Source organism: Puntigrus tetrazona, chromosome 1, assembly GCF_018831695.1.
Source record: "Puntigrus tetrazona isolate hp1 chromosome 1, ASM1883169v1, whole genome shotgun sequence".
Classification (NCBI taxonomy): domain Eukaryota; kingdom Metazoa; phylum Chordata; class Actinopteri; order Cypriniformes; family Cyprinidae; genus Puntigrus; species Puntigrus tetrazona.
The window spans coordinates 15,627,330-15,652,171 of NC_056699.1; the positions used below are offsets into that span (position 1 = coordinate 15,627,330).

General features: G+C 37.2%; 1 protein-coding gene across 1 annotated transcript; it reads right to left on the reverse strand.

Annotated features, from left to right (window-relative positions):
- Positions 1-4,735: 4,735 nt before the first annotated feature.
- sugt1 (SGT1 homolog, MIS12 kinetochore complex assembly cochaperone) lies at positions 4,736-22,980 on the reverse strand. The gene is made up of 13 exons (XM_043242847.1): positions 22,848-22,980; positions 22,730-22,778; positions 21,888-21,978; positions 21,471-21,540; positions 19,299-19,369; positions 17,234-17,287; positions 16,391-16,419; positions 16,151-16,179; positions 15,916-16,012; positions 13,194-13,301; positions 6,370-6,460; positions 5,452-5,624; positions 4,736-5,262 (listed from the first exon to the last, which is right to left on the reverse strand). Exons 1-13 carry the CDS (start codon positions 22,859-22,861, stop codon positions 5,161-5,163), a joined length of 978 nt encoding a protein of 325 aa, XP_043098782.1. The 5' UTR covers positions 22,862-22,980; the 3' UTR covers positions 4,736-5,160.
- Positions 22,981-24,842: the final 1,862 nt, after the last annotated feature.

Below are 24,842 nucleotides of genomic sequence, written 5' to 3' on the forward strand. Positions count from 1 at the left end.
AATAACCGAACTGGCCATGTTCACACAGCAGGAGAATACGTTTGTCAGTCCTGTATTTTAGTTATTTTTTATGATTGTTTATTTATTAGAACAAAACCAGCAAACATAGCTAGGAACAACTATATACAATCCAGGGTTGCTTAAAAGAAAGGAGCATAAAATAAGGAAAATTGTCTCTGGGGTGACAATTGCTGTTTATACACACCTGAGATATTACCTTTTTTATCTTTCAGTATGTTCTAATCTATCTGGTTATTATATCTGAAAGTTTCTCAATAAACTCATACCATGCTTTAATAGTTTTGGGTGTAGCTCTGTTAATTCTCGCTGTAGAACGCTCTAGCAGTGCAAATTTTTTTTAATTCTATAAGTCAAATTTTGTTAGCCGGGAATGTGGGTTCATGCCAAATTTTAAATATAACTTTCTTGGCTGCAGTTAGTGCAGTGTGAAATATCCTACATTGATAAGCCATTAGTTTGCAGCTATAAATGAGGTATCATATCGTTCACAAGTGCAATATGGAGTACCTCAAGGCTCAGTACTAGGGCTGTTACTTTTTATACTTTACATGTTACCTCTGGCAGATATTATCAGGAGACGTGTTAGCCTTCACCTCTATACTGATGATACTCAGCTCTATATTTCTTTTTGGCCCAGTGATATACACCAAATTGAGAAACTAACAGAATGCATAGTCAATATAAAAGTCAAGTCAAGTCTGCTTTATTGTCAATTCTTCCACACATACAAACAGAGAATTGAAATTGTGTTATGTTCAGACCCCAGGTAAACAAAAAGGTAAGACAGTACAATATAAAATTACAGAAATAAATAAATTACACAACTACACAATTATATACAGTAAGAGATAAGTAAAAGCACTTGTCAGACAAACCAGTGAAAACAATGCAAATAGAGAATGTAGAGCAAAGAGCTTATCAGTGTAAAAATAAATAACTCAGGAAGCAGTGTTAATGTTTAACTGGGTCCTGGGATGTGAGAGGATGAGGGTCAGTGGTCAGTGATGCATGGGGGCAAGGAGAGGAGGGAGTTCAGCTTCCTGACAGCCTGATGTATGAAGCTGTCCTTCAGTCTACTAGTCTTAACCTTGGGTCCTGGAGGGATGGAAGAGAGACGCCAATAATCTTGTCAGCTGCTCTCGCTATGCATTGCAGGGGCTTTCAGCAGGACGCCTTGCAGACGCCGTACCACAAGTGATGCAGCTGGTCAGGATGCTCTTGATGGTGCTTCTGTAGAAGGTGCACATGAGGCTGGGGTTTTGGCTCTTCTTAGTTTGACAGCAGCTCCTTATTCCCCACATCCTAGTTGCATGCGGTAGCAGTTAGTTTCCTGGAGAAGAACACACGGATGAAGTTTGCTAGGTTGACCAGATCTTTGTGCTCCTATTCCAGTCCGAGACATCCACTTTTACCACAAAAGGCCGGCTGGTTTTCATCAGCTGGTTTTCCTTTTAAAAGAGATGTTAGAGGGGATGCAACTGAGCTGTTGCAAGTGGCTGTTCCAAGATGGCGCCATTGAGTTCAGCTGCCGTCACGACCGCTCCTGCAAAACTTTGTTTTTCTGTTAATTGTTTGTATTTTTTTATAGTCTGCGCGGTTTACTTTATATAAGATGGCTATTACTACATACGACCGAGCCACTCTTATATCTATTGGTGTACAATGCACCCAACTTTCACCATTTTTAAACCCAGACCCATGTTGGCCGAGTGAGATCCTGTCGAAGACAAAAGGCGTCCACGAGGGAAACGAGCTGGCGTCAGGAACAGGTTGAGGGCACGCTCACACCGCGCTCCCCTACCTAGTGTCCTGTTAGCCTCTGGAAAACAAGCTCTATGACCTCAGGGCAAGGATCAAGTTCCAGAGAGACATTCGGGACTGCAACCTCCTCTGCTTCACCGAGACCGGACCACGCCATACAATCAGCCGAGTTTTTCTCTGTTTACCGTATGGACAGAACAATGGAGTCGGGGGCGACAGCGCGAGCGTTGTTCCTCTCTCACGCTCCTGCACACCAAACTTGGAACTTCTGACCATCAAATGTCGCCCTTTCTATCTTCCACGGGAATTCAGCTCGGTCATAGTCAGTGCCGTTTACATTCCACCTCAAGCGGACACGGACACTGCAATATGGGACTTACACGATCACCTCACAACACACCAGTCACAGCCGCACTCATTGTGCTGGGGGATTTTAACTGTGCAAACCTCAAGCGCGCTTACCGAACTTCCACCAGCCCCACCAGGGGCGAAAGGACACTGGATCACTGCTACACACCCTTCAGAGAGAGCAACAAGGCAAAATCATGCCCACTGTTTGGTAAATCGGACCATGCCGCCATCTTCCTCGTACCCGTTTACAAACAGAGGCTGAAACAGGAAGCCCCGGTACAGAGGGAGGTGTCATGCTGGTCTGACCATTCGGTGGCCGCTCTGCAGGATGCTTTGGATGACGCAGACTGGGCCATGTTCAGGTGTAGCTCTGAGGACGTCAACGTGTTCACGGAAGCGGTGGTGGGATTCATTGGAAAACTAGCGGACGACACGGTAGAGAAAACCGTCATCAGGACGTTTCCCAACCAGAAGCCGTGGGTAGATCAAACTATCCGCGACTCTCTGAGATCCCGCTCCGCAGCCTATAACACGAGGATAGTCACCGGGGATATGACCGAATACAAGGCTGCGTCATACAGCGTGCGCAGGGCGGTAAAGGAGGAAGGCGAGCAAACTAGAGTCACAGTTTCAACACAGTGACTCTAGGAGCCTGTGGCAGGGACTGAGAAACATCACGGACTATAAAACGCCAACCTCCAGAGTGGAGAGCGCAGATGCTTCTCTGGCAGATGAGCTAAATAACTTTTATGCTCGTTTCGAGGCTGCAGCTAATCACGCTAATTACGCTAGCGGTATGATGAACAGCATGCATGCCGAGAGAGCCGGAGAGGAAATCACGTTCACCATTTCGGAGCATGGCGTTAGGAGGGCATTCAGGAGAGTGAACTCCAGGAAGGCAGCAGGACCTGACTCCATCACAGGTCGGGTTCTGAGAGCCTGTGCTGACCAGCTAGCACCGGTGTTCACTGAGATATTTAATCTCTCCCTGAAACAGTCTACAGTCCCCTCGTGTTTCAAACAGTCCATCATTGTTCCTGTGCCGAAGAAACCTCAACCATCTTGCCTGGATGATTACCGCCCTGTAGCTCTGATGTCGGTAGTGATGAAGTGCTTTGAGAGACTCGTCAGAGACTTCATCACCGCATCACTACTGGTCACACTCGACCCACTAGTTTGCCTACCGCCAGAACCGGTCTACGGAGGATGCCATCACACACCTCCTCCACACAACCACGAGCCACCTGGACTTTAGAAGAGGGAACTATGTGAAAATGCTGTTTGTGGACTATAGTTCAGCGTTCAACACCATAGTAACCATAACCTCGAAGTTGGAGGTCCTGGGACTCAGCCCATCCCTGCGTCACTGGATCACTAACTTCCTGACCGACAGACCACAAGCCATACGGATGGGAAAACACACCTCATCCTCCCTCACCCTCAGCACTGGAGCCCCTCAGGGTTGAGTTCTGAGCCCCCTGCTGTACTCGCTGTACACATATGACTGTGTGGCCACTACAAACTCCACCACCATCATTAAATTTGCTGACGACACTGTCGTGGTGGGCCTGATCTCCAACAACGATGAGATGGCCTACCTTCAGGAGATCAACAACCTGGAGAGATGGTGTCAGGAGAACAATCTGCTCCTGAACGTCAGCAAAACAAAGGAGTTAATAGTGGACTTCAGCACGAAGCAGGTGCGCTCTTACCATCCCATCATGATCGACGGGACCCCAGTGGAGAGAGTGGACAGTTTTCGGTACCTGGGTGTTCACATCGGTTTTCATCTAAAATATCTTAAATTGTGTTCCTAGGACGAGCTTTTACGGATCTGGAATTACATGGGAGGGACTAATGACCAAGTTTTTATTTTAAAATTAATTTTCTCAAAATATACAATCAGTTACCATTCCTCTGTGTGTGTGTGTGTGTGTGTGTGTGTGTGGATGAATGTAAGAAGTAAATGTGAGCAGCGTGAGTTTCATGCTATTTAGAGCAAGGGTAAATTTGCAGTGTACATGGGTTAATTATGTATGAACTTAGGTATGAATTAGGTATGAAGCTAGTTTTAGGATGTCCACAGGACCGACAACCCCCTATCGTTACTTAAAATAATTCACATTAATATAGCTTTCTGTTGAAGAATACAGCTTTTTCTAATGCTGCTTTCCTCTTATTCTGTTGTACATTGTTTTATGCTATGCTTTTATGAACATTAGATTGAAGTTTACTATTAAAACCACTTAATTTATGATGAAACAAAACAGTAATAATTGAACATGAGGTCAATAGATATTTTCTTATTTTACAGCTGGTGAATTAACATGCCTTTTTGTGCCAGAAAAGACACAAAAAGGCATAGGAATCTGTAGTGCCTAGTTTAAAAAGTTGTGAAACTGATGTACAAAAACTGTTGTTTTATATCTGTCTGTAAGAGATGGATGAAATGCGTGACAGCACCCATTCAGAAATTAATATATTAACTAACAGAAGATTTGCCTTTGGTAAAGCGTTACCAAAATGTCCTTGTTCAAATAGAAGTTAATTTTCTTTTTTTATTTAGAAGTACATTTGATGGACAAAATTGAAAAGCATTCAATCAGAAAACAAGAAAATTTTATTTACAACATAAAGAAATCATATTTAGGAAAGCATGAAGTACATTAAAACGGTGATCACCATTAACTGAAGCACAAATGTTTCACAGGTGAAGACGTATTCAGTGTGGCCAAAGAGGATTTTTAGTAAAGATACTGAACGCTTAGTTGTTTTAATGTGTAATGTTTTATACATTTGTGATTGTTTAAAATATGAGCTAGTTTGTTTCCAGACTAAAACTAATTTTAGACAAAGAACTTTACATTTGAAACTGCATTATAGTCTCATTTTAGTCCAGGACAATCTAGAACTATTGTGGGACTTACAAAAAAAAGAAAAAAGTGTCAATTGAAAAAGCAGCAGGGACTAAATGAAGGAGAGCATAAAGACATTAGAACAATTGGTGCGAGATATCCTTTACTGCTTTTAATATTTTTTCCACTCTACATCATCAGGAGGGTTCATGTCTACTTTCCGTTTACCGACATCCATCCAGTTGGTGCTGAGGACCGTGCCTCCTGATTCCATCTATGGGAGAGTATTGAAAATACACAACTTTAATGAATTAAAAAAAACAACTTAATTTGATCTTGTTTTTCTTTCTGGTTAACTATTCTAAATCTCCCACAAATTAATACCATTTGTGAAATGTGGACATTTGACATAACATCAAAAGAGCTATTTTTTCACATCTTCAAACAATCATGAAGTACTTACAAAGGACTTGTTCATTGCTCGCTTGACTTCATCAGAACCATCCGAGTAGATTTGCTGAAACAGCTTGTTGAGTGCAGCGTCTCCCTCCAGCTTTTCATTCTTTTCCTCCTCCTTTATTTCACCTACCACCTTGTCCCAGTTCCGTGTGTAATGGGAGGACGATGGGTAATTGTCTAACAGATCAAGTAGATAGCAAGAGGTAAAATAAACTGGTTTAGCTCACTTTAGCATAAAAATACATTTATAACAACGTCCAGTTGTAAGGCATTTATAAGTGAATAATTAATTAAATAATCATATACAAAACATAACTGTGTGTTCAAATATGATATAAGTGATATGTTAATATTGGTTAAGTGATTAGTATAAAATAAGTGATTAAATGATCAACTAATCATTTATAAAACATGACCATGTTCACAAATGATTAAGTAATATGCTAGTATGACAAATCTGTCATACGTTATCTTAAAAAAATTGCATATCATGAAATAATCAAACATATCCTTGGTTGATAAGTTATTATTTAATATATATTTTTGTACAGTGTATTAATCTTTTACTAAGAATATTCCCTGATGCTATTTAAGTGAACTTAAAAAATATTACTTAAATCATTAATGAACATATAGACATGTTTTAAATGATTACTTAATCATCATTTAATGACTTATGAATTATTTATAACTTAATCTACAATCACAAAAATCTCACTTATTAATCATTTGAAAGGAAGATCATGTTTTGTAAATAAGTTCATCGTTAACTAATCACTTGTAAAAGACTTAAATCAACAAAACATACATAAATTGTTAGCATGTGACTTGTTAACTGCTTATGAATGTGTAGTAAATGATTAGGTTTTTATTAACTAATCACTTATAAATGTACAAATAATGTTTGTTTTTTAATACTGACTCGGAGGAAGATGCTTCACATTAGAAAGTGTGCATTCTCCCTGCAGTTTCTCCCACTGTATAGCTGCAGTCTTCTTCATCTTAATCTCTATCTGGAAAAAAAAAAACGGTGAAATAAGAGGAATAGAAAAAAAATTATCAGAGACCAAGTACCTCTCAATTAGCATGGGTGTTAAACAGAAACAGATAATATCTTAAAAATAAAGAAAATAAATAAATAAATAAAATAAAGCCCAAGGTGTACATTAGAGAGGCTGGGTAATACGACACAATGATTCAAAGCACACAAGTAATTTGACTAAATGTCTGAAGAAAAAAATAAAAATAAAATAAAAATAAAATAAAATCTTTAAGTCTTTAACTTTAAACCAGTATGGCATAGACAGAAATATAGCCATGAAAACAACCCAGAAATTATGATAAACTGAGTGCTGCGACACATTTGGAGTTTTGACACAGGCACATAGTGGACAAATATGTCCATGTCAAAAAACCAAAAAAAGACTTACATTTGGTCTCATTTTAAAGAAGACCCATGCTAGATACTTTCTGAAGTAAATAATCAAAATGTATAAAGTTAAAAAGCTATACAGGTTTAAATTTTCAACTGATTTATGAACATTGCTTTATATCAAATATATATTTATATTATATAAGAATACACACGCACACAGGGATTCATCATCTGGAATCTGAATCTGTATTGGGTCTGATACTTTACTTCTACCTGATTGGCAAGACAAGACAGATCCAAATCTAATATTGTGCATAAACTATTCAGTTTTATTGTTAAGCTCCATGAAAGCACAAAACATAAAAAAAATTGGTGTGTACTATATTTCACAGGTTGTGAAGCGGCTTCATAGTTTAACGTAAGGTACAGATGAATATTTAAGTCATTAAACTCTAATACACAGTAAAGATCAGGTCAACACAGAAGTAAAGAAATTCTTCATTGATGTAAAAAGGCAACATCTGGTTCAAAAAAAAAAAAAAAAAACATTTTGAAGCCTTCCCAAAAGAATGAAGGTCTGATGAGTGTGGAATCAAGGATATGTTTAGTGTGAACCCAAGATCGCTCCTCCAGACCAAACCACTCCCAATTGACCAAATGGAGGGTACTGCCCTAAACTCTGGAGTCTAGAAGCATGTGCACTCAATACGCCCTACTAGCTGTCAAACAGGATAGGCAGCTGGGGTTCTGCATGCTGGCTCCGTCCTCCTTCTCTCCTTTTACAAGTGACACATGGAACACTAGAGGAAAACGATAATTATAGGCCAGTTTGAGGTGATATGATACTGGAGATATACCCATCTAGAAATTTTAAAGGGACCAACATACAAGGTATAGAGCTTTTGTTTGAGGATAGTAACCAGATTGGAGACTATTGTTAACATTTAGGTGATTGCAGGCAGCGGACCATAACCTTTAAGTGGCCCTCCATCTGACACAATGTCCTTGGGTAAGCCGTAGAAATGAAATGCATGGTTTCGGAGCAATTCAGCGGTTTTGAAGGGCATGGGGAGTTTGGGCAAAGGAAATAGATGACAGGCTTAAGAGAATTGGCCTATGATTGTGAGTACAGTGGTGTTACCTTGAGATTTGGGCAAATCGGTCATGAAACCGTTGGCAATATGAGACCAAGGTTCTTGTGGTGTAGGTAGTGGGTTTAACAGGCTGGCTTGGAAATCTGGGAAATTTGGAAGGGTTGCATGCAATAAAGTTCTGAATAAATCTGGTTGTCAGTCAGCAAAGTGGGCTACCAGACTCAGTTCCTGAGCAGATTTTCAGAGGCAGCAATTCTGGGAAGATCTGAACTGGTAACTGTATAAAAGTTATTGTCAGTGGGTTTCAGGCACATATGTGAGAATGGTAGGGCATTCAGGAGATGGTATTGGAGATTCAGCTACTCAATCTCAGTTATGATATTCCACTGTACTTGTGCCAACGGGGATCATTTCTGGAATAATATTGTGATTGGTAGTAGATTAGACCGTTTCTTCAGTTTGTCAAGAGGACATTAGCTTTGGTGCTCTTGGTGCCCTTCCTGTATTTTCCAGTAAATCAATTATTGTGAAAACAATGCCCACCTCGTTTGTCTGGGGTTCAGATGTTTAGCAAATTTTTATGATCAGTGAGAATACACAGGTGAGTTACACCCTCCAATCCAAAACCAAAATTGGTCAAAAGGATCGGTTAGGATTGATTTGGCAGAGATTGACAAACACATTTTCCTGCTGCCAAAACAGGATCTCCAGAGAAGAGAAAAACAAACAAACTGTTAAAGGCAATTGCATTTTGTTAAAGATTTAAATCCAAAAGCATCAATGTTTTACAATAGCCTATTCATTGATCATAAATTAATTAATTTATCAGGATTGATAAATTATAGAAATGGTAGCCTATGAAATGTTATTTTACAAAAGAAAGAGGACATATTCATGTTTTTCTGTTATTTAATGAATTCTGAAAGAATGTTTTTTTTCCTTATCAAAAATATGTCCTGAGTAGCAAAGAGAGCTCCTGAACAAAACCATTAATATTAGCTAGAATTTTTATGATATTCACAGAGTGTAGACGAGACCTATGAAAAATCTTGATTTTTTTTCCAAGCGGTCGTACCATGTTTGCTATGGTAACTTTAATGGCTAGCGCATATTCTTTTGCATCGCTTATAAATATTTCTGCCTTGTATGGTGATCATAATTCCCCTATGTCATTCTAGAGCATAGATGAGACTTATGACAGATAAAATGTTACTAAATAAAGTTTTTACCGTTTCAAAGTCTTGATTATCAACCAAAGGTGACAGGGCTTTCTAAGATCAGGTTTCAAAGCTTTGGAACAACTTATCTCTCTCTATCACATTAGCCCCTACATTATTTAAATTTAAATATTCTCATATTTATTTTCTCAGCCTTGTTTAATTTGTTTACACTAGGAACAGTAGGATTTCATTTTATATTCGATTGACGTTCTGCCATTTTTTTATAACTTTGCAATAGAAAGCTTTGTTCATATGTCATGTGACATGTCTGCTATATTTTTATATAGCATGTTACAGAGACATGTCCCAGAGGTTCTTAATTGGATTTAGGTCTGGGGAACATGTATCAGTCAATGCCTTGCAATGACAGCATATAAACTCTGGCCCTGCTGGCCATGAGGTCAGGCGTTGTCATGTACCAGGAGGAAGGTCCACTGCACCAGTGTAAGGTCTGACAATTTCATCCTGGTACCTAACAGCAGTATCTTTTTGTTCAAGCCTTTGTCATTTCTAGGCTGGACTTCCATCATGTACAATCAAACCTCTACAAATGATTCAGAATGCAGTGGAGTGACTGGTCTTCAATGAGACCAAAAGAGCCCATGTTACACCTCTCCTTGGGAAATGCTCCTTGCACCAACCATTGACTGCAGCTCACATTTCCAAATATTGATGCTTTCATTCAGAACTGCCACAGGTTCTGCAGCCCACTTCCACTTGCTATTACAAATCTACACACCCTCCACATTCTTCTTCCTGGCTGCCCTAGACTGGTATTGTGCTTCTGCATTTTTGATACACAGTTTTCCTGTTTAACACTGTATAGCTGCTTTGACACAATCTGTATTGAATAAGGCGCTATATTAATAAAGGTGACTTGACTTAATTGGGTTGCAGTATCAGTGAGTAGTGAGAAGGGCCCTAAGAAAATAAAACTAGAGACAAATCAGTAAGGAAAGACAAAGAGTCATGACCTGCAAATCACTTTTTGGGCATAGCTTTGCTGTGGCCTCTCTGGTTCACATGTCACTTTCATTTGCACCAAAGCAGTTGAAACCGATTCACAATCAATTCATGCTTTCTAACTGGACAGACATGAAAACAACACACAAAAGAGTCCAACTATGTGACAACAGTAGTACTCCAAGTACTTTAAATATTTTTCATTCACTTCCTTGTTTTACCTGGAGATAAATATGATCATTGTACCATTTTTGTGAGATTATAGGAATGTGTGAATATCTAAGAACCATTTAAGCAATACTAGGGAAGGATTGGCCTGCCACAGTTCAAATATTATTACTGGGCAGTTAACTTTAGCAGCAGAATACCAGTTTTTCCAAAAATGTGACTTGATAAGCTGTATTATATTTATACAGTATTCCATTAAAACATGCAGTAATAGATGAAGCCAGAGTTAAATAAGCCTGGGAGATAGAATTAGGTTTTGGAGAGATTCAGACAGTTGAGAAAAAGGCTTTGAGGAGTCTGGTTGCCCACTGAAGCAAAGCAGGATTGAGCTTGGTCAGTACATGAATGGAAAAACTAGGTAGGAAGAGTTAGAGAGGTCTTTATGGGTCCTAACACCACAGTACAGCGATGGGGACACTATACTGCTGTAAAAAGCACTGTTGTTTGGATAAAACCGAGGTCCTGACTCAATGTTGTCAAGAAAATTTTAATTAGGGATGTAACCCTGGCATCCTGGCCAAAGTCATAGATAGGACTGTAATCTACCCCTAACGGCTCATTGGCTTCATCTCTCCTCTCCACTACAAAGCTGGTGTGTGGTGGGCGTTCTGGCACATTATGGCTGCCATTGCATCATCCAGGTGGTGGATGAAGAGATACCCACTACACACTGTAAAGCTCCTTGAGTAGAAAAGCACTACATAAATGAAACAAATTAAATATACCCAACAGCCTATTAAGTCTAAATGAAAATTCTAAGCTTTACAAAATGTGTCAGGTGACTCTTAACAAGCATGCAAAGTTTCATAAAGATCGGACGATTGGTGGCACCTAAGTCTATAAAATATTAAAATAAAACTCAATAATCACAAATCTATATTGTAGGATTCTAAACAATCATGCTAAGTTTGGCAGATAATAGAAAGAAATTGACACTGCGATAGCTATGAAGGTTAATGACAGAACGTTTACGCTGCATTACCTAAAAGTGAAAATACAACCACTAGATAGCAGCAAAGGGTCAGGCATTGGCTCATTCTATGACTTCAAAAGCTCTTTTTAGTTCATACCTCAGGTCTTATTATTAGTTATTGACATTAAGATTTTAGATTTAAATATCATCATTACATTTAAAATCACATTTATTTAAAGTTTATCACTTCATATTTACAGACATATCAGTTAAACCTGAAAATTACACTTCCAGCAAGCATTTTACTACCTGCAAGTAATTTAAAATATCTATATCCACAACATTATGTGTCTATGTGTGAGCATATTTAGTATCTATTAAGAGTGTTTGTTAAGTAACAGTTCAGCCCTTTCATTAACCTCTTTTAGTCTTTTACACAATCTGACAAAGCTCTGTTTAAAATTGAACTGGAAAGTGCTGGTCATCCGGTCAAAGGAGAACTGGCCCAGAAATGAGCCTGGTTTCTCCCAAGGTTCTCTCCATTCTGTCACAGATGGGGTTTTGGTTGCCTGCTGCTTTTGCCTCTGGATTGCTTAATTGGGGACACTTCATTTCTAATGATTATTGTTGGTTTCAGAACATGGTCTCCACATATAATAAAAAAAAATGAAGTGTTTAATCTGGTCTTTATACACATTACTATCACTCTATTCTATTTGATACTGTGCAGTGCTTTGATACAATCTGTATTGTTAGCAGTTGTTACGGTACCCGGCATTGGGGCTCTCGTGTATTTTGAATGTATGTGTGCAGGGATTGGCTGTTCTTCGAGGGAGGACATGATTGGGCGAATCCTGATGGGGACGTCTTTAAAAGAAGTGTAATGTTTAAGTAGCCACTCTGGAGCGTAAGAGAGATCTGCCCTTTATTTTTTATATAATTGTGGCGATGTGTTTTTGCCTAGGGAGTTAGGGAAGTTGATTTGTATTTTCTTTTCCTTATCCTTAGGTAATTTATATATTTTATTTTATTAAGCTCTTTTGGTTTATTATTTTGGCCTTGGGCCTCTCTGAAATCAATGCTCCTTCTATATATTAATTTTACTTGTTAACCCAATAAATAACTTAAAATTCTTATGTTCGTTAGTTCATCTGTAGACTGTGGCTGGAATCCCGTTAAAACGTCTTATTTGCACCTCACTCTTTAAAATGGGTCGTAACAGCAGTGCTATATAAATATAACAAAAACAAAAAAAGTGATTGATTTTGAATGGTGAAAACGTGCTCACCCACACACATATTACAGGTTAATTTAGAGGTTTTGGCAAAATAATAAAGCTAATGCTTTTCATGGAACTTACATAATAACCCATTGTACATTGTGATATAGCTTGGTTCATTGGTTCAGATTGCTTTCTCACTACAACCAAACTGCTCCGAAGTTTCAATCAAGCCGAGACCACCTCGTTTAAGTGATCTCAGACCGGCTGTTTTCACACTGGACTGCAGTGTTCACATGAACCAAGCTAAGGGGGAAACATGCCAGGTTCCAAAACAATTCACATAATTTTACGTTAAAAACAAAAGTTACAAAAAAGTCTGTCTATGAAGGTAAACAGCTGGGAAAGAAACTGTTTATATTAGATTTGTGTGGCAGCTATTTATTTATTTTTTTACATTTCTTTGATTTGTAGATGTGCTGGGCGTCTGACTACAGCACTTAGGAAAATAAATGATTCAAAACTATAAATAGCAGCAACTTAAATCTCGATTACTAGTTCTAAAATTGCATGCCCTTTGAAATTAGCATCTGAGGCTTGGGATGTTCAAGATGTTTTTTCATTAGTAACTTGATATAGACCACTATTAGTGAAATAATGTTAGTTTTAAAATAAAGAAGAAAACATTATGCTGATACTCAACACTACAGAAAAGTAAATCTTTTAAAACAGACCTTTGTTGAAAGGATCCTGTGTGTGCTCTGATGTGGGACAATAGGATGCAGAAGTGGGACCATTAGGCAGTAATCTTCTCCAGATGGAAGCTTTACCACAGCTGTCACCTAAAACTCAGAAGAGAGAAAAGAACCATAAGTTTCTAATGTTGGCAGGCAAAACTATACATCAACCTAGAGTGACTACTGCTTCGGTGGAGTTAGACAACCTATTTCAGCTGGTCTTGGTTCAATTTACCTCCTAAACAACATTTCTATCTGGGTCACAGCTTTTACAACCCTGACAACCTTTCAAATTCATATCAAAACTCTAGCAACATTTGGCAGTTTCTAAAGGGAGGGCAACATTTTCTTCCTCAGAAAGTGACAGTACATGTTAGAATCTATGTTTTCATTAGTGTACCTCAGCTCCCCAACACCAGCAGCATGACGCTAGGCTGTAGCCAAAAACACAATTTTCTTAATAATCTTCACCAGGGCATCACCACACATGCGGGACACCATCTGAGCCAAACAAGTTTATCTAAGTCTTATCAGACCGCAGGATGTGATAGCAGTAAGTCATGCTCTTGAACAGCCAACGGTTTTCAAACTTTCTGTGAGCCAGCTTCAAAATGGCCCCTTACTCTGTGACGATAGCCTTGCAAATCAACTTGTTGCACTGTGAAAGAAAAACCTCTGTATGACTCTGGTCACTGTACTGTAAACGCTCCGATATACTTCAAATGAACTTCAATAAAAAGAGAACTAGTTTTAGTTTTCAAAGAGAAGCTAGCAGTTAGAGAATAAATATGCAATTGACAGAGTCGAGGATGTGTTTTTTTCCCATAAAAAAAAAAAAAAAAATTATATATATATATATATATATATATATATATATATATATATATATATATATATATATATATATATATATATATATATATATAATTAAAATAAAGTGCTATTCTAATTTTGATTTTTAGTGGTAAAACTGGCACCAGGGGTCCAGACTTGGGCGACTTGTGCGTTATATACTGTCTTCAATAATATAAAAATGTTAGTTTTAACAATGTGATTTGACGTCTCTTGCTAAATCGCACACACACTGTACATTACATGACAATCAAAGAGTACTATTTTCCTGACGATTACAAATGAGTTTACACCAGTTTAAAAACAAGAAGTTAAAGGTTCCATAGAATGGATTGATATAGTATTTGAAAATGTTTAATAGGAAAAAAAACGGGACTATATATATATATATATATAGGCATCAGGCATCAGGAAGCAGCTATTAATATGCATGATCACGATTTAGTTTCACTTTCAGTCTGTGTTATGTTCAGATTCACCTGATTCTCATTTTTTCAGTCTTTTTTATTTACAACATTTACACAAGGAGGAGGAAACATTTGTAACGTATGTCATTTTCATGTACAGAAGTCTTATTGTTTAACTATACCAAGGTAAATACAGTTTTGCATTCTATGGCACCTTTAGGGGACTTTCATTTTAGACACTTTCCAGGAGAGAGTTTAAATTAAGACAGGAGCAGGCCTAATCTAGCGCAAATTCTATCAGCTGCAATTATGACTCGTCTCGATATATACTATGTACGACATACATCCACATCATGCAGTAGAGTTACACTTACAGGACACTGCATTTATTAACAATGAGACAAAAGTACATTATTTGCTTTAAAAAGTCATGCTGGTTAAACATTTCATATGTGCTGTTCTGATGCACTTTTCCGGTGCACACACCTGAAGCGTATCACCACTGAAAAGCCTGAATGACCGGCCTCCATAGACATCCATGTAAAAATGGTGTTAAATTTTTTTAACTTTTTGTAATATACCTAAATATAAAAATGTGTGAAAGGTTGCCACAGTAATGGTAATAAGCTAATATTTTTAGTATTTATTTGCCTACCAGAAAACCTGTTATGTCTGACACTGTATGCATGGCTTGCAGCGCTTAAGTTCAAATTCTGAGTGTTAAATAACACAATGGTAAAATGTGTGCTCTTACCATTCTGCCCTTAATATCCGCCATTCTACTTTGTACTTTGAAAGGCTTTGTTGGTTTGTTTTCAAGAGAAATTAGTTTGGTTGTACTGCTCAGGCAACTTAAACAGTAAAACCAACATAAAAAAAGGAATTGTGATAAATCTGTGAATCTTAGGAGAAAGAAAAAAAAAGTTGGTTGTTTTTCCTTACGACCTACTAATTAGGTACTAATTTTGGTGTTGCCTGATATGCTTTTTTCTGACTCTCAAAATGACGGCAGCTATTGACTTGAATATTAAAAATGACCAAGGCCATGCTAAAAATCTCAAAAATGTTAACGAGACTGCAATTTAACAGGTAAGTTTCATTTCGGAGTGAACTATCCTTTCAAATCCTCTTCATATAAAGTGCCATTTGAATTTTTTACTAAATGATGGGAATAGGATTTATTAAATAATTTATGAATAACTGATGTATTTTTATCCTCACTCGTTTTATTAATCTGGAATGCTGACTTGGAATGTGTAAAAGCCACATGTGTCTCTATTAGTTCTAGAGCAACCGGCCAACTGGTTTTTAGAATTAGTCAAAGTTTAAATATTCTATTCATAGAAAACATTTTTATTTGTAGCCCTTTTTGCAATATAAAGTACTTGAAATGTAATCTTTGTGTGTAATAAAAACAATATGAATGCATTTGTAACAAAAAAGACAAGAAGAAACATTACCTCCGTCTCCCCAAATGTGACTGTTACGTCCTCCTTCTTGGCATTTTTTACCATGATGGTCACTACAACTTGAGACTCTGTCTGGTACCAGTCATGTCTGAAGTAGAGTAGGTTATGTAAGCGTGACATGATTTGTTTCTCTACTTCTTGTACTGGATCATAATGTGCAACAAAAAAATATATGGAAGAGTAAGTGGGTTTGAAAAAAAATAATAAGCATCATAACCACACTTACTTGTAAAACGGGGTTGTAGTTTGCTTTTGCTTTAAAAAGCCATTTTCGTGCATTCCAGTAGAAAACAAGAAGAAAAAGACAAGAAAGAGAGAACCATTTTTCACCACAAACAGACTTTTCTCCTCTCATGTTACTCTATTTAATGAAATATAATGGAAAAACAGCACCGAAAATTTAAATTCAGTCAAAAAAAAACAAAAACAAAAAACAAAACAGGAAAAGTCAGAAAAACATGCTTACCGAATCTGTGGTTTGGTTTGGAATGTGTGCTGGAAATTAAAATGAAAGAAAATATGGTATTAGTTCAAGCAAAACATGCACACAGAAGTACACTTGACTTCAGAAAGAAGACATCGGATGTATGATATTGGAATGGGGAAAAATGCAATACTCAATATAGCTGCTGTATGAATGCTATAGAAACAAGCTGGACTATTCCCGGTCCAATATACACAGTTAAGGGTTAAACGTTTACACCCCCCATCCTTTTTAAATTCTTCTAAATGATAGAATTATCCTTGATTACTTAATACTATTTATACCCGTTTAGAACATTATTCTGCCTGTTCTACGCAATAACCTAATTTTGACTGATCTATAAAAACAAGAAAATCCTTGTTGATGTAAGAATTTGTAGATATTTTGGCTAAAAATGACAAAAAAACATGAAGAAAAGCATTTTTGCAGCTTTTTTAAAGGAATGGTTCACTCAAAAATTAAAACTCTGTCATCATTTACTCACCCTCAAGTAGTTCCAAACCTCTAGGAATTTCTTACCAGGATGTTGCATTGTTTTAGAATTAAGTCAGACAGTTTGCAACCAGGCTGTTTTTGGTCACCATTAACTTCCATTGGAATTTATTTCCTGCTGTAAAAGTCAATGGTGACAAAACAGCCTGGTTGCAAACGGTCTTTAAAATATCTTCCATGTGTTTGGCAAAACAAGACATTTATCCAGGTTTGGAACTACTGTAGGGTGAGTGAGTGATGACAGAAATTTTATTTTTGAGTGAACCATTCCTTTAATAGTCAACCGAAATGTGTCAACAGATAAAATGAAGTGCTTCGTAAATGTACACATACTTGCCATTTTATTCTCACAGTGCTGAATCCATGTTTGAAAACCTTCAATAGAGCCTTTATAAAACAAATACATATTAAAATGCAATACTTTACATGCAATATTAATGAAGCACATGAAATGACGGATCTGTAAATTAAAATTCATCCCCATGTAGATGTGTGTATGATTCTAAGGCGACATAACACTAGATGATTTTAGTCAATTTCCAGTCAGATATGCGAAAGACCAATGAGCTGAAGATCTGACCAGTGGGTTTCCTGCTTGTCTCTGCTTCTTTTTCATTTAATGACACACTGCCATCCACCCCAAAAAAAAAAAGTCACCACCTGGATTTAACCAAGCAAATAAGTCTATGATCTGAGGTTGCTGCAGTCGGTCAGGTCTATGTTCTGTTCTGTTATGTGGCCAAAGAATGAGGTCTCCTGACTGCCTGAATGATATTTCATCAAAGGAATCTTTTCTTCCCTGATGGCATGGGCATATTCCAATATGATAATGCAAGAATTTATCTGGCTCAAATTTTAAACGAGTGTTCTGGGAGACATAATTTTTACACATGGATTGGTCACCACAGAGTCCAGACCTTAAACCTACTGACAAACTTTGGGATGTATTGAAGAAGACTTTGCATAGTAAAAAAATGAATCAGCTATTTATGTTATAGTTTGAAAACTAGAAATATTTTTGTTACAAAAACCCACTGATCTGCTTTGAAGGACATGTGATAACCCCCCAAAGGTGTAGATGTTAGTTTCACAATGGATATATTCATTTTTTTCCACATAATGACTGCTATTCTTAAGCATTACCAAGCTTGGAAGAGCCAGAATACACTATTGATTCTGACTGTGCTCATCTAAAAAAGAAAGACCTAGGATGGCTTGGGGGTGAGTTAAATATTCAGTAATTTTCATTTTTGGATGATCTATTCCTTTACAGTCTTTTCTGCTCGCTGCAATAAATCGATATTTTCCTGCACTAAACAAGTGAATTTTATACATAATTTCAGAGAATTTCAGAGATGATCAACAAGATGTCATAGAATAATAATTTTATAAAAAGAAAAAACCTCGCAGCAGGACATCTGTCACACTTTCCCAGATCGCATTACATTTAGTGATAATCTAATCAGGCATTTTACACATTAACTCACAGACTGAATTTCAGTTTTTGAAAATGGGGGGAACTTCTCCCTTGGGTGACTATTGTGGAGAGGGCTTCTTTTTTTTTTTTTTTTTTTAAATACACATTTCTCAAAAATACACTGTTTATTAACATTTCTCTCACCTAAATGTCCTAAATGTTTTTTGCCATTTCAATCATGCAATTGTTGCACAATATTATACACACACAAACCTGATTTTGTGAGCTGTACGTGAGGCAGTGTCACACCAGTGTACACGCATTCATTATTTTTTAAATCCATTTTCTTCATTATGAATCTTTCACATATAACATAATAGTCTTTCACAGACATGTCTAAATGCAATAAATATGATAACACATTATTCAATTCTTTTTAATTTTGCAGTTACTTCTAGATTTATATAAAGTTGCTCAAACAAGAAGAAAAACATAGAAACAGCTCTCAGTTACATCCTAAATTTCAACTTACCATTGACAGAAACAGTCAGCTCTACTGCTTTTTTTGTATTTAAAATCAGTTTTTATTATAATGATAATTACTAGTATTTTTAGAGCGTTCCCCGCAGTCCGTTTTATCACTTAAACTGTACTGTAATGGAAAGTCAGAGTCTCTCGAGCCGTATGGCTAACCCATCTATTCTGTGGTCTATTATGCATCAAACTAAAGCCGTGTTTGAAATGGCATACTTGCCTACTCATACCAAACCTCTCACGGCAGACACATCATCAGCTTGAGATCAGTCTTTATAAAGACAATCATTCTCAAACATACCAAAGCGATCACCAGCTGATCATGATCTATAGCCAATCAGAGCACCCCTACCATTGACCCCAACAGAGTAAATCTAAATCATATAATGTCATGTCGCCTTTGAACTGCACACTTTTAAGCACATACATTAACTCGGTGACACTCACAATCAAGCTCTTTTCCAGCTGTGAGGGCCTGATGAGCATTAACGAAGTTATGAAGGTGATACTCCGCAATTCTAAATACAAAATACAAAACACATTTGGACTGTTAGTTCTCTCTTAATGCAAACTAAAATGCAGTAAACATAATTTCCTTAAAAGATATGACTTATTTCTAAAACAATACACCTGTCACAGCAATAGGCTCTGTATAAAGCAAACAAAAATAACAGTTTGCCGTGGTTTTATTTTTTTATTCAGCCAATAACTGCTTTGACTGAAATTATCTCTACTGACCAATTCCAGAAGTTGGGGCATTTTGTAAAAATACAAATCAAAAATCTGTCCTTTGTTACTTCTCTTTAACTTTTATTTAGCTGCAGGAAGAGTGATATCACACACCTGCTGTGGTCATGGTACAGCAGCAAATTCCCTTGATTATTATGTGGGAATGGGAGTATAGTTCCTAATCATATCAGGCTGGAAAAGTTAATATATAACTACAGACGAATAAAGTTTTAAATAAGAAAAATATCAAAACTATTTGGATTCTAAAATGCATTCAATCTATGTAAGCTATGCTAAAAGTGCTATCACCAGATCCAGAGTTTTGAGCCTATTTCCAAAAAAAAAGATGGAGTGTTCCTTTAAGTAATTTTTCCATCGCAATTACCTGGAACTGTCTACATTTCCATCATAGTCTAAAGTACAGAGAAGATTTAGTAACAGTCTGGTGACGTAGGTCAGCGCACGTTTTTTGATACTATATGCAAATTTTGGATGTGTATCCTTGGTAATTCAGACTTCAAGTTCGAAAGGAGGACACAAGTCCAGTAATTCAGAAAATAGAACAGTAGCGTACTGAATAACATCAGCTCGCCGCAGCTATTGCAATTTGTGTCACTGTATTTACAATGACATTAAATATTATTTCAAACACCACTGACACGATTTGTTTTAAATGTAAAAATTAATAGTCATAGTAGTGTAGTTCAGAGAACGTACAGGGGTTGGACAATGCAAAAATTAAACACCTAGTTTTAGACCACAAACATTTTTAGCATGGTGTAGGGCCACCTTTTGTGACCAAAACAGCATTAGTTTGCCTTGAAAACAACAGATTCAAGTCCTGCAAAGTGGCCAGAAGGATTTTGAGCCATTGCTTTTGTACAACAGTAGCCAAATCACTACATTGATGCTGTTGGAGGAAAACATTTCTTGACTCACTCCTCCAAAACACCCCAAAGAGTGTTCAATAAGCTCAATAATATTGAAATCTGGTGACTATGAAGACCCCGGCTGGCACGATTGAAACTGACATTAGGTCTGGCTATAGCAGCCCAGCCATGTATATTGGCTTTGTGCAGCTCCCTACAAACAGTTTTGATGGAAACATAGTTCAGGTGCACATTCTAATTCTGCTATGGATTTATGTTTTTTTGTTTATAACCCCAGCACATGAAATATTAAATCAAACAGTATTAATAGATCAATAGAATAAGACCTAAAATAACCCGGTATATTTACCCAAAGTGAATTCTATATCGTGTTTAACCACTACAGAGACATCAGAGCCAGTGGCAAGTGTCAGAAAGACCAGCTCAGACCAGCCCAGCTGTTCCTCTCGTTGGAATACATGAGCATGAGTGTCTCACAAGAGCATATTTTACAAATAAACCACAGTTTACAGTTTTAAACAACTACATTCTCGCTTTAAATACTTTTAAAACTAAATTTCTGATATAAGTTGTTAATAGAGTTTTGGTGGTTTTAGTTGACTATAAGCAAAGACAACTGATGTTTTCTGACAGGATCTGATGTCCAGGGCTGGATCTTAATTATCTGGCAAATAGAGGCATGATCCAACACTTGATGTTCTGTTGATATTTGTTGGGTCATAACATTTCTAAGCAGACACAATCTGTTTATTGACTTTTATTAAAGGGGTGGTTGATTGCAATTTCACTTTTTTTTTAAACATTCTCTGTATTCATGTTCAACACTAAAGTGACCTAATGTGTGCTGTTCATTTGTTCCACATCTGACTGCAATAGTCTCACTTTTACGTCAGTATGTTTACCCAGAATGCATAGCATTTCAATGGCTTTTTGATAGTGCTGGAATATATAAATATACAGGTCTGTGTTTACGTAAGGAATCAGTGTACTGTGAACTTACCCTATTCTTAAAAAGGCAAGTGCCAGACCTGGATGCAGCTGGTTGGCCTTTTTAGCATCTTCAATAGCTTCTACAAAACAAAAAGGTGTTTTGCTTGATTATTTGTTAAACACATCTAAACAATTTTAAAACATTTTCATTTTGCAACTTATAAAGCATTAAATTATGTAGTGTAAAATAAATCTAAGTGTAGAAAATGGCAGGTTTAAATTATATAATTGAGTTTTTTCTAAAATGTTGCACACATGTATGAGGAAATGTTATTAATAAAACAGAAATACATTGCCATTTTACATATCTCACTGTTATTTTGCATATTAAATTTCAAACTGTATTTACAACACACGTTTTCATAAAATATGACAACATTTTAAAGATAATTATCCTTCTGTAGCATGAAAATAAATGAGTGCTTACTTGTATACTCTTTCAATAGTATATAGGCATAAGCTCGCTGGCAAAGCCATTCAGCATTATCAGCTTTCTCTACCAACGCTGCATTTAGCTCCTGTGATAAGACAGAGATATATATTACTACTTGTGAGAATTATATACACAAACACTGACACACATTTATTTTGAAACCCTTAGACCCTTAAAAACACTGCATATATCCTAATATTCTCCATAACGGTGCAATATGATTTGGTAGAATTGATGGAAAGTCATTTTTTATTTTCTTTGCACAAAAAAAAAAAGAGAGATTCTTGTAGCTTCACAAAAGTGAAGTACAGCCACTGATGTCACACGGACTGTTTTGCTGATGCACTTGTTATGTTTCTGGGTCTGGAAACATTTCAGTTACATTGCTGTCTATGGAAAGCCAGAAAGCAGGCTATACTATTTCTATTTTCGCATACTATTTATGACGGAGTATGCGAATCGGTACGCAGTAACGGAGAAGAGCAAGAGCATGCGCACTGCATACTGTACACAAAGCACAAAACACAACAAAAACGGCGAACGTACAACTAGTTTTACGCTACTTAGTTAATGAAATACAGTCGTTCATTGTTTTTCGTGTCGTGTTGTTGTTGTTGTTATGTGACGTAACATTAGTCGTGTCTGACTAGGGTCGAATCTTCGGTTGATGATTTCACCTTTTTACAAAATGTGTCTGTACACAAGAAACGCAAGGTTGTCGTTTTCAGTTTTAAATATGTTTCCGTTTAGACGGACCCCTGGGGCTGCTAGAGATCTCGTTTAGGTTCTAAACAAGTCAGGCGAAGTTGCTAGGTGGGAAATAACAGAACACTTACCTCAAGAGCTCTCTGTGGATCCGTGTCTATGAAACCGTCAGAGAAACTCCTGCAATAAAATATGAATGAGCTAGATAGATATGAATGCACTTTATTAAAACGGTCTTAAATTACCCACCCGCTGGTTGCCATGTGTCCACTCTTCGTACTTTCTCTCTTAAGCTCTAGAAAGTTCTGAAAGGAAAGAGACGTTAAAGGAAGTAAACATGTGGGCCTGTCAACCTCGCTCTACTTCCGGAATGAAGAACTATGGGAAAAAACCTGACAAAATACACTGCGCAAGTATTAATAGTGAATTCAGATTTGATTGATTTGTTCGCTTACTTATTTAATTAAAAAAATAATATTAATAAATAAAACGATGCGTAGACACATTTTGTGGAATATAGTGCATTGAGAACTTTGGAAGGTGCAAAAAGAGGACTGGAACGGCAGTCAAACTCGTATACATACTTTTTGTATACACGTTTCAACTTATCAGGGGCCTTATGCTGCCTTCCAAGCAGGTTTTTAGCTCGTATGTCACGACTTTAAACCACGAGTTTGACTGCCGTCCCAGTGCACTTTCACGGGTTATAACAAAAAATTTTGTGCAGCCTATGAGCGTGTGTACACTTTTAGCATGAAATCTATGCAGAATTTTATAAATGAGGCAGCGGGCCGCAAGAGACTGGAAAAGTGACGCCGTCGCGTAACGATCGCCCCCAGGTGACTGGCCGCAGTATAGGTTTTTCAACGATAGTTTCCGCCATTTTAGCTAGTTGTGATGTACGTTCAACTGTTCGTTTTTGTAAAAAGTATGCGGGAGTTTGGGTGGGACTTTTATTTCTCGGCTCCACCTCAATGCAAAGACTCAGCCTCCAAATGACGTCATTTTCGCAAGATGTCAGCCGCCATACTGGCAACGTTTTAGCTTCACTTTCTGTAGTGGAAGGACATGGAGTCTATAGTTGAGACCTGATTGGGTGTATCTGACATAGGCTGTTTTCAAAACAGCATACTTGTTTAATACTTGCGGGCAAAGACTATAGAATTCCCAAGACTTGCCACTCCTATAGTTTGATACTGTAATTTGATCAATATGGGTCATGATATGTAAGCCACCCAGTGGTCTGATTTGACGTCATTCAGCATAGTGATCAGTGAATATTTAAAAGATGTTACAATCCTGCACACCAAGGCTCTGTGTGAATCTACGCCCACCTCATTTGCCACAACTCATTGTTTTGGAACCTGGCACATTTCCCCCTTAGATTGGTTCGTTTGGGCATATGTGAACACAAAATCGGTCCGATATCGCCTGAACAAGGTGGTCTGGGCTCGATGGAAAACAACCTCGGTTTGGTTACAGTAAGCAAGCTATCTGATCTACCGGACCAATCTATTGCTATTTTTCATAACATTTTAAAAATGTATTGACAATTAATCCTGGATTCCTGCCCAAAAAGCTAAATTAATATAATGACAGCTATAAAAAAACAAAACTAAGACCCTCAAAGCTGTTTTTGTTGCATACTGATGAGTGTCAGCTAAATGGAAACCCGAAAAATAAACCGTGGAATTTTGACAAATGAGAAAATAATTTGCATGTGACTTGTAATAACTAATTTGGTCAGTTTAGAAACATAGCCATGTGAAAGCAAACTACACCAAGAATATAAAGCAACATTGTAATAATTTTAATCTCTGTTTTGGAACAAAGCCGTCGATCTACAGGTGTAGAAACACCCCATGTAGGAGCATATTACCCCATCTGCCTCGAATCAAGCATTGTATTTTTAAGAAACATTTTCCTTGTTTCTCAATAACCAATGTTATTTTTAAAAAATGTGGTGGTCTTCATTTTGTACTTGCATGTGATTTTCCCCATTAAGTCTAACTTTGACAAACAATCTTTGCATGCCTGGGTGGTGTTCCAGAAAGCAAGGTTAACTTACCGTCTGCTAAACTCTGAACCCTTAATTAGTTGAAGAATGCTGGTTCCAAAAATGTGTCCGGGAATAAATTAATTCAACACAGAGTATGTTCCTGGTTAACACCCAAGACATTCTCAACAGAGCAACAAATTGATGAGTCTCTATGGAAACTGATGCTATGTTTCTATCTTTCTTTT

Bases quoted from the DNA above. Each gene is read 5' to 3' on its own strand.
- sugt1 (XM_043242847.1), bottom strand. The intron at 16,180-16,390 runs GTAAGCATGTTT...GGCTTTTTAAAG, and splicing joins CAAACCAAACCACAGATTCG to CAAAAGCAAACTACAACCCC. The intron at 6,461-13,193 runs GTCTGTTTTAAA...TTTTTTTTCCAG, and splicing joins ACAGGATCCTTTCAACAAAG to ATAGAGATTAAGATGAAGAA.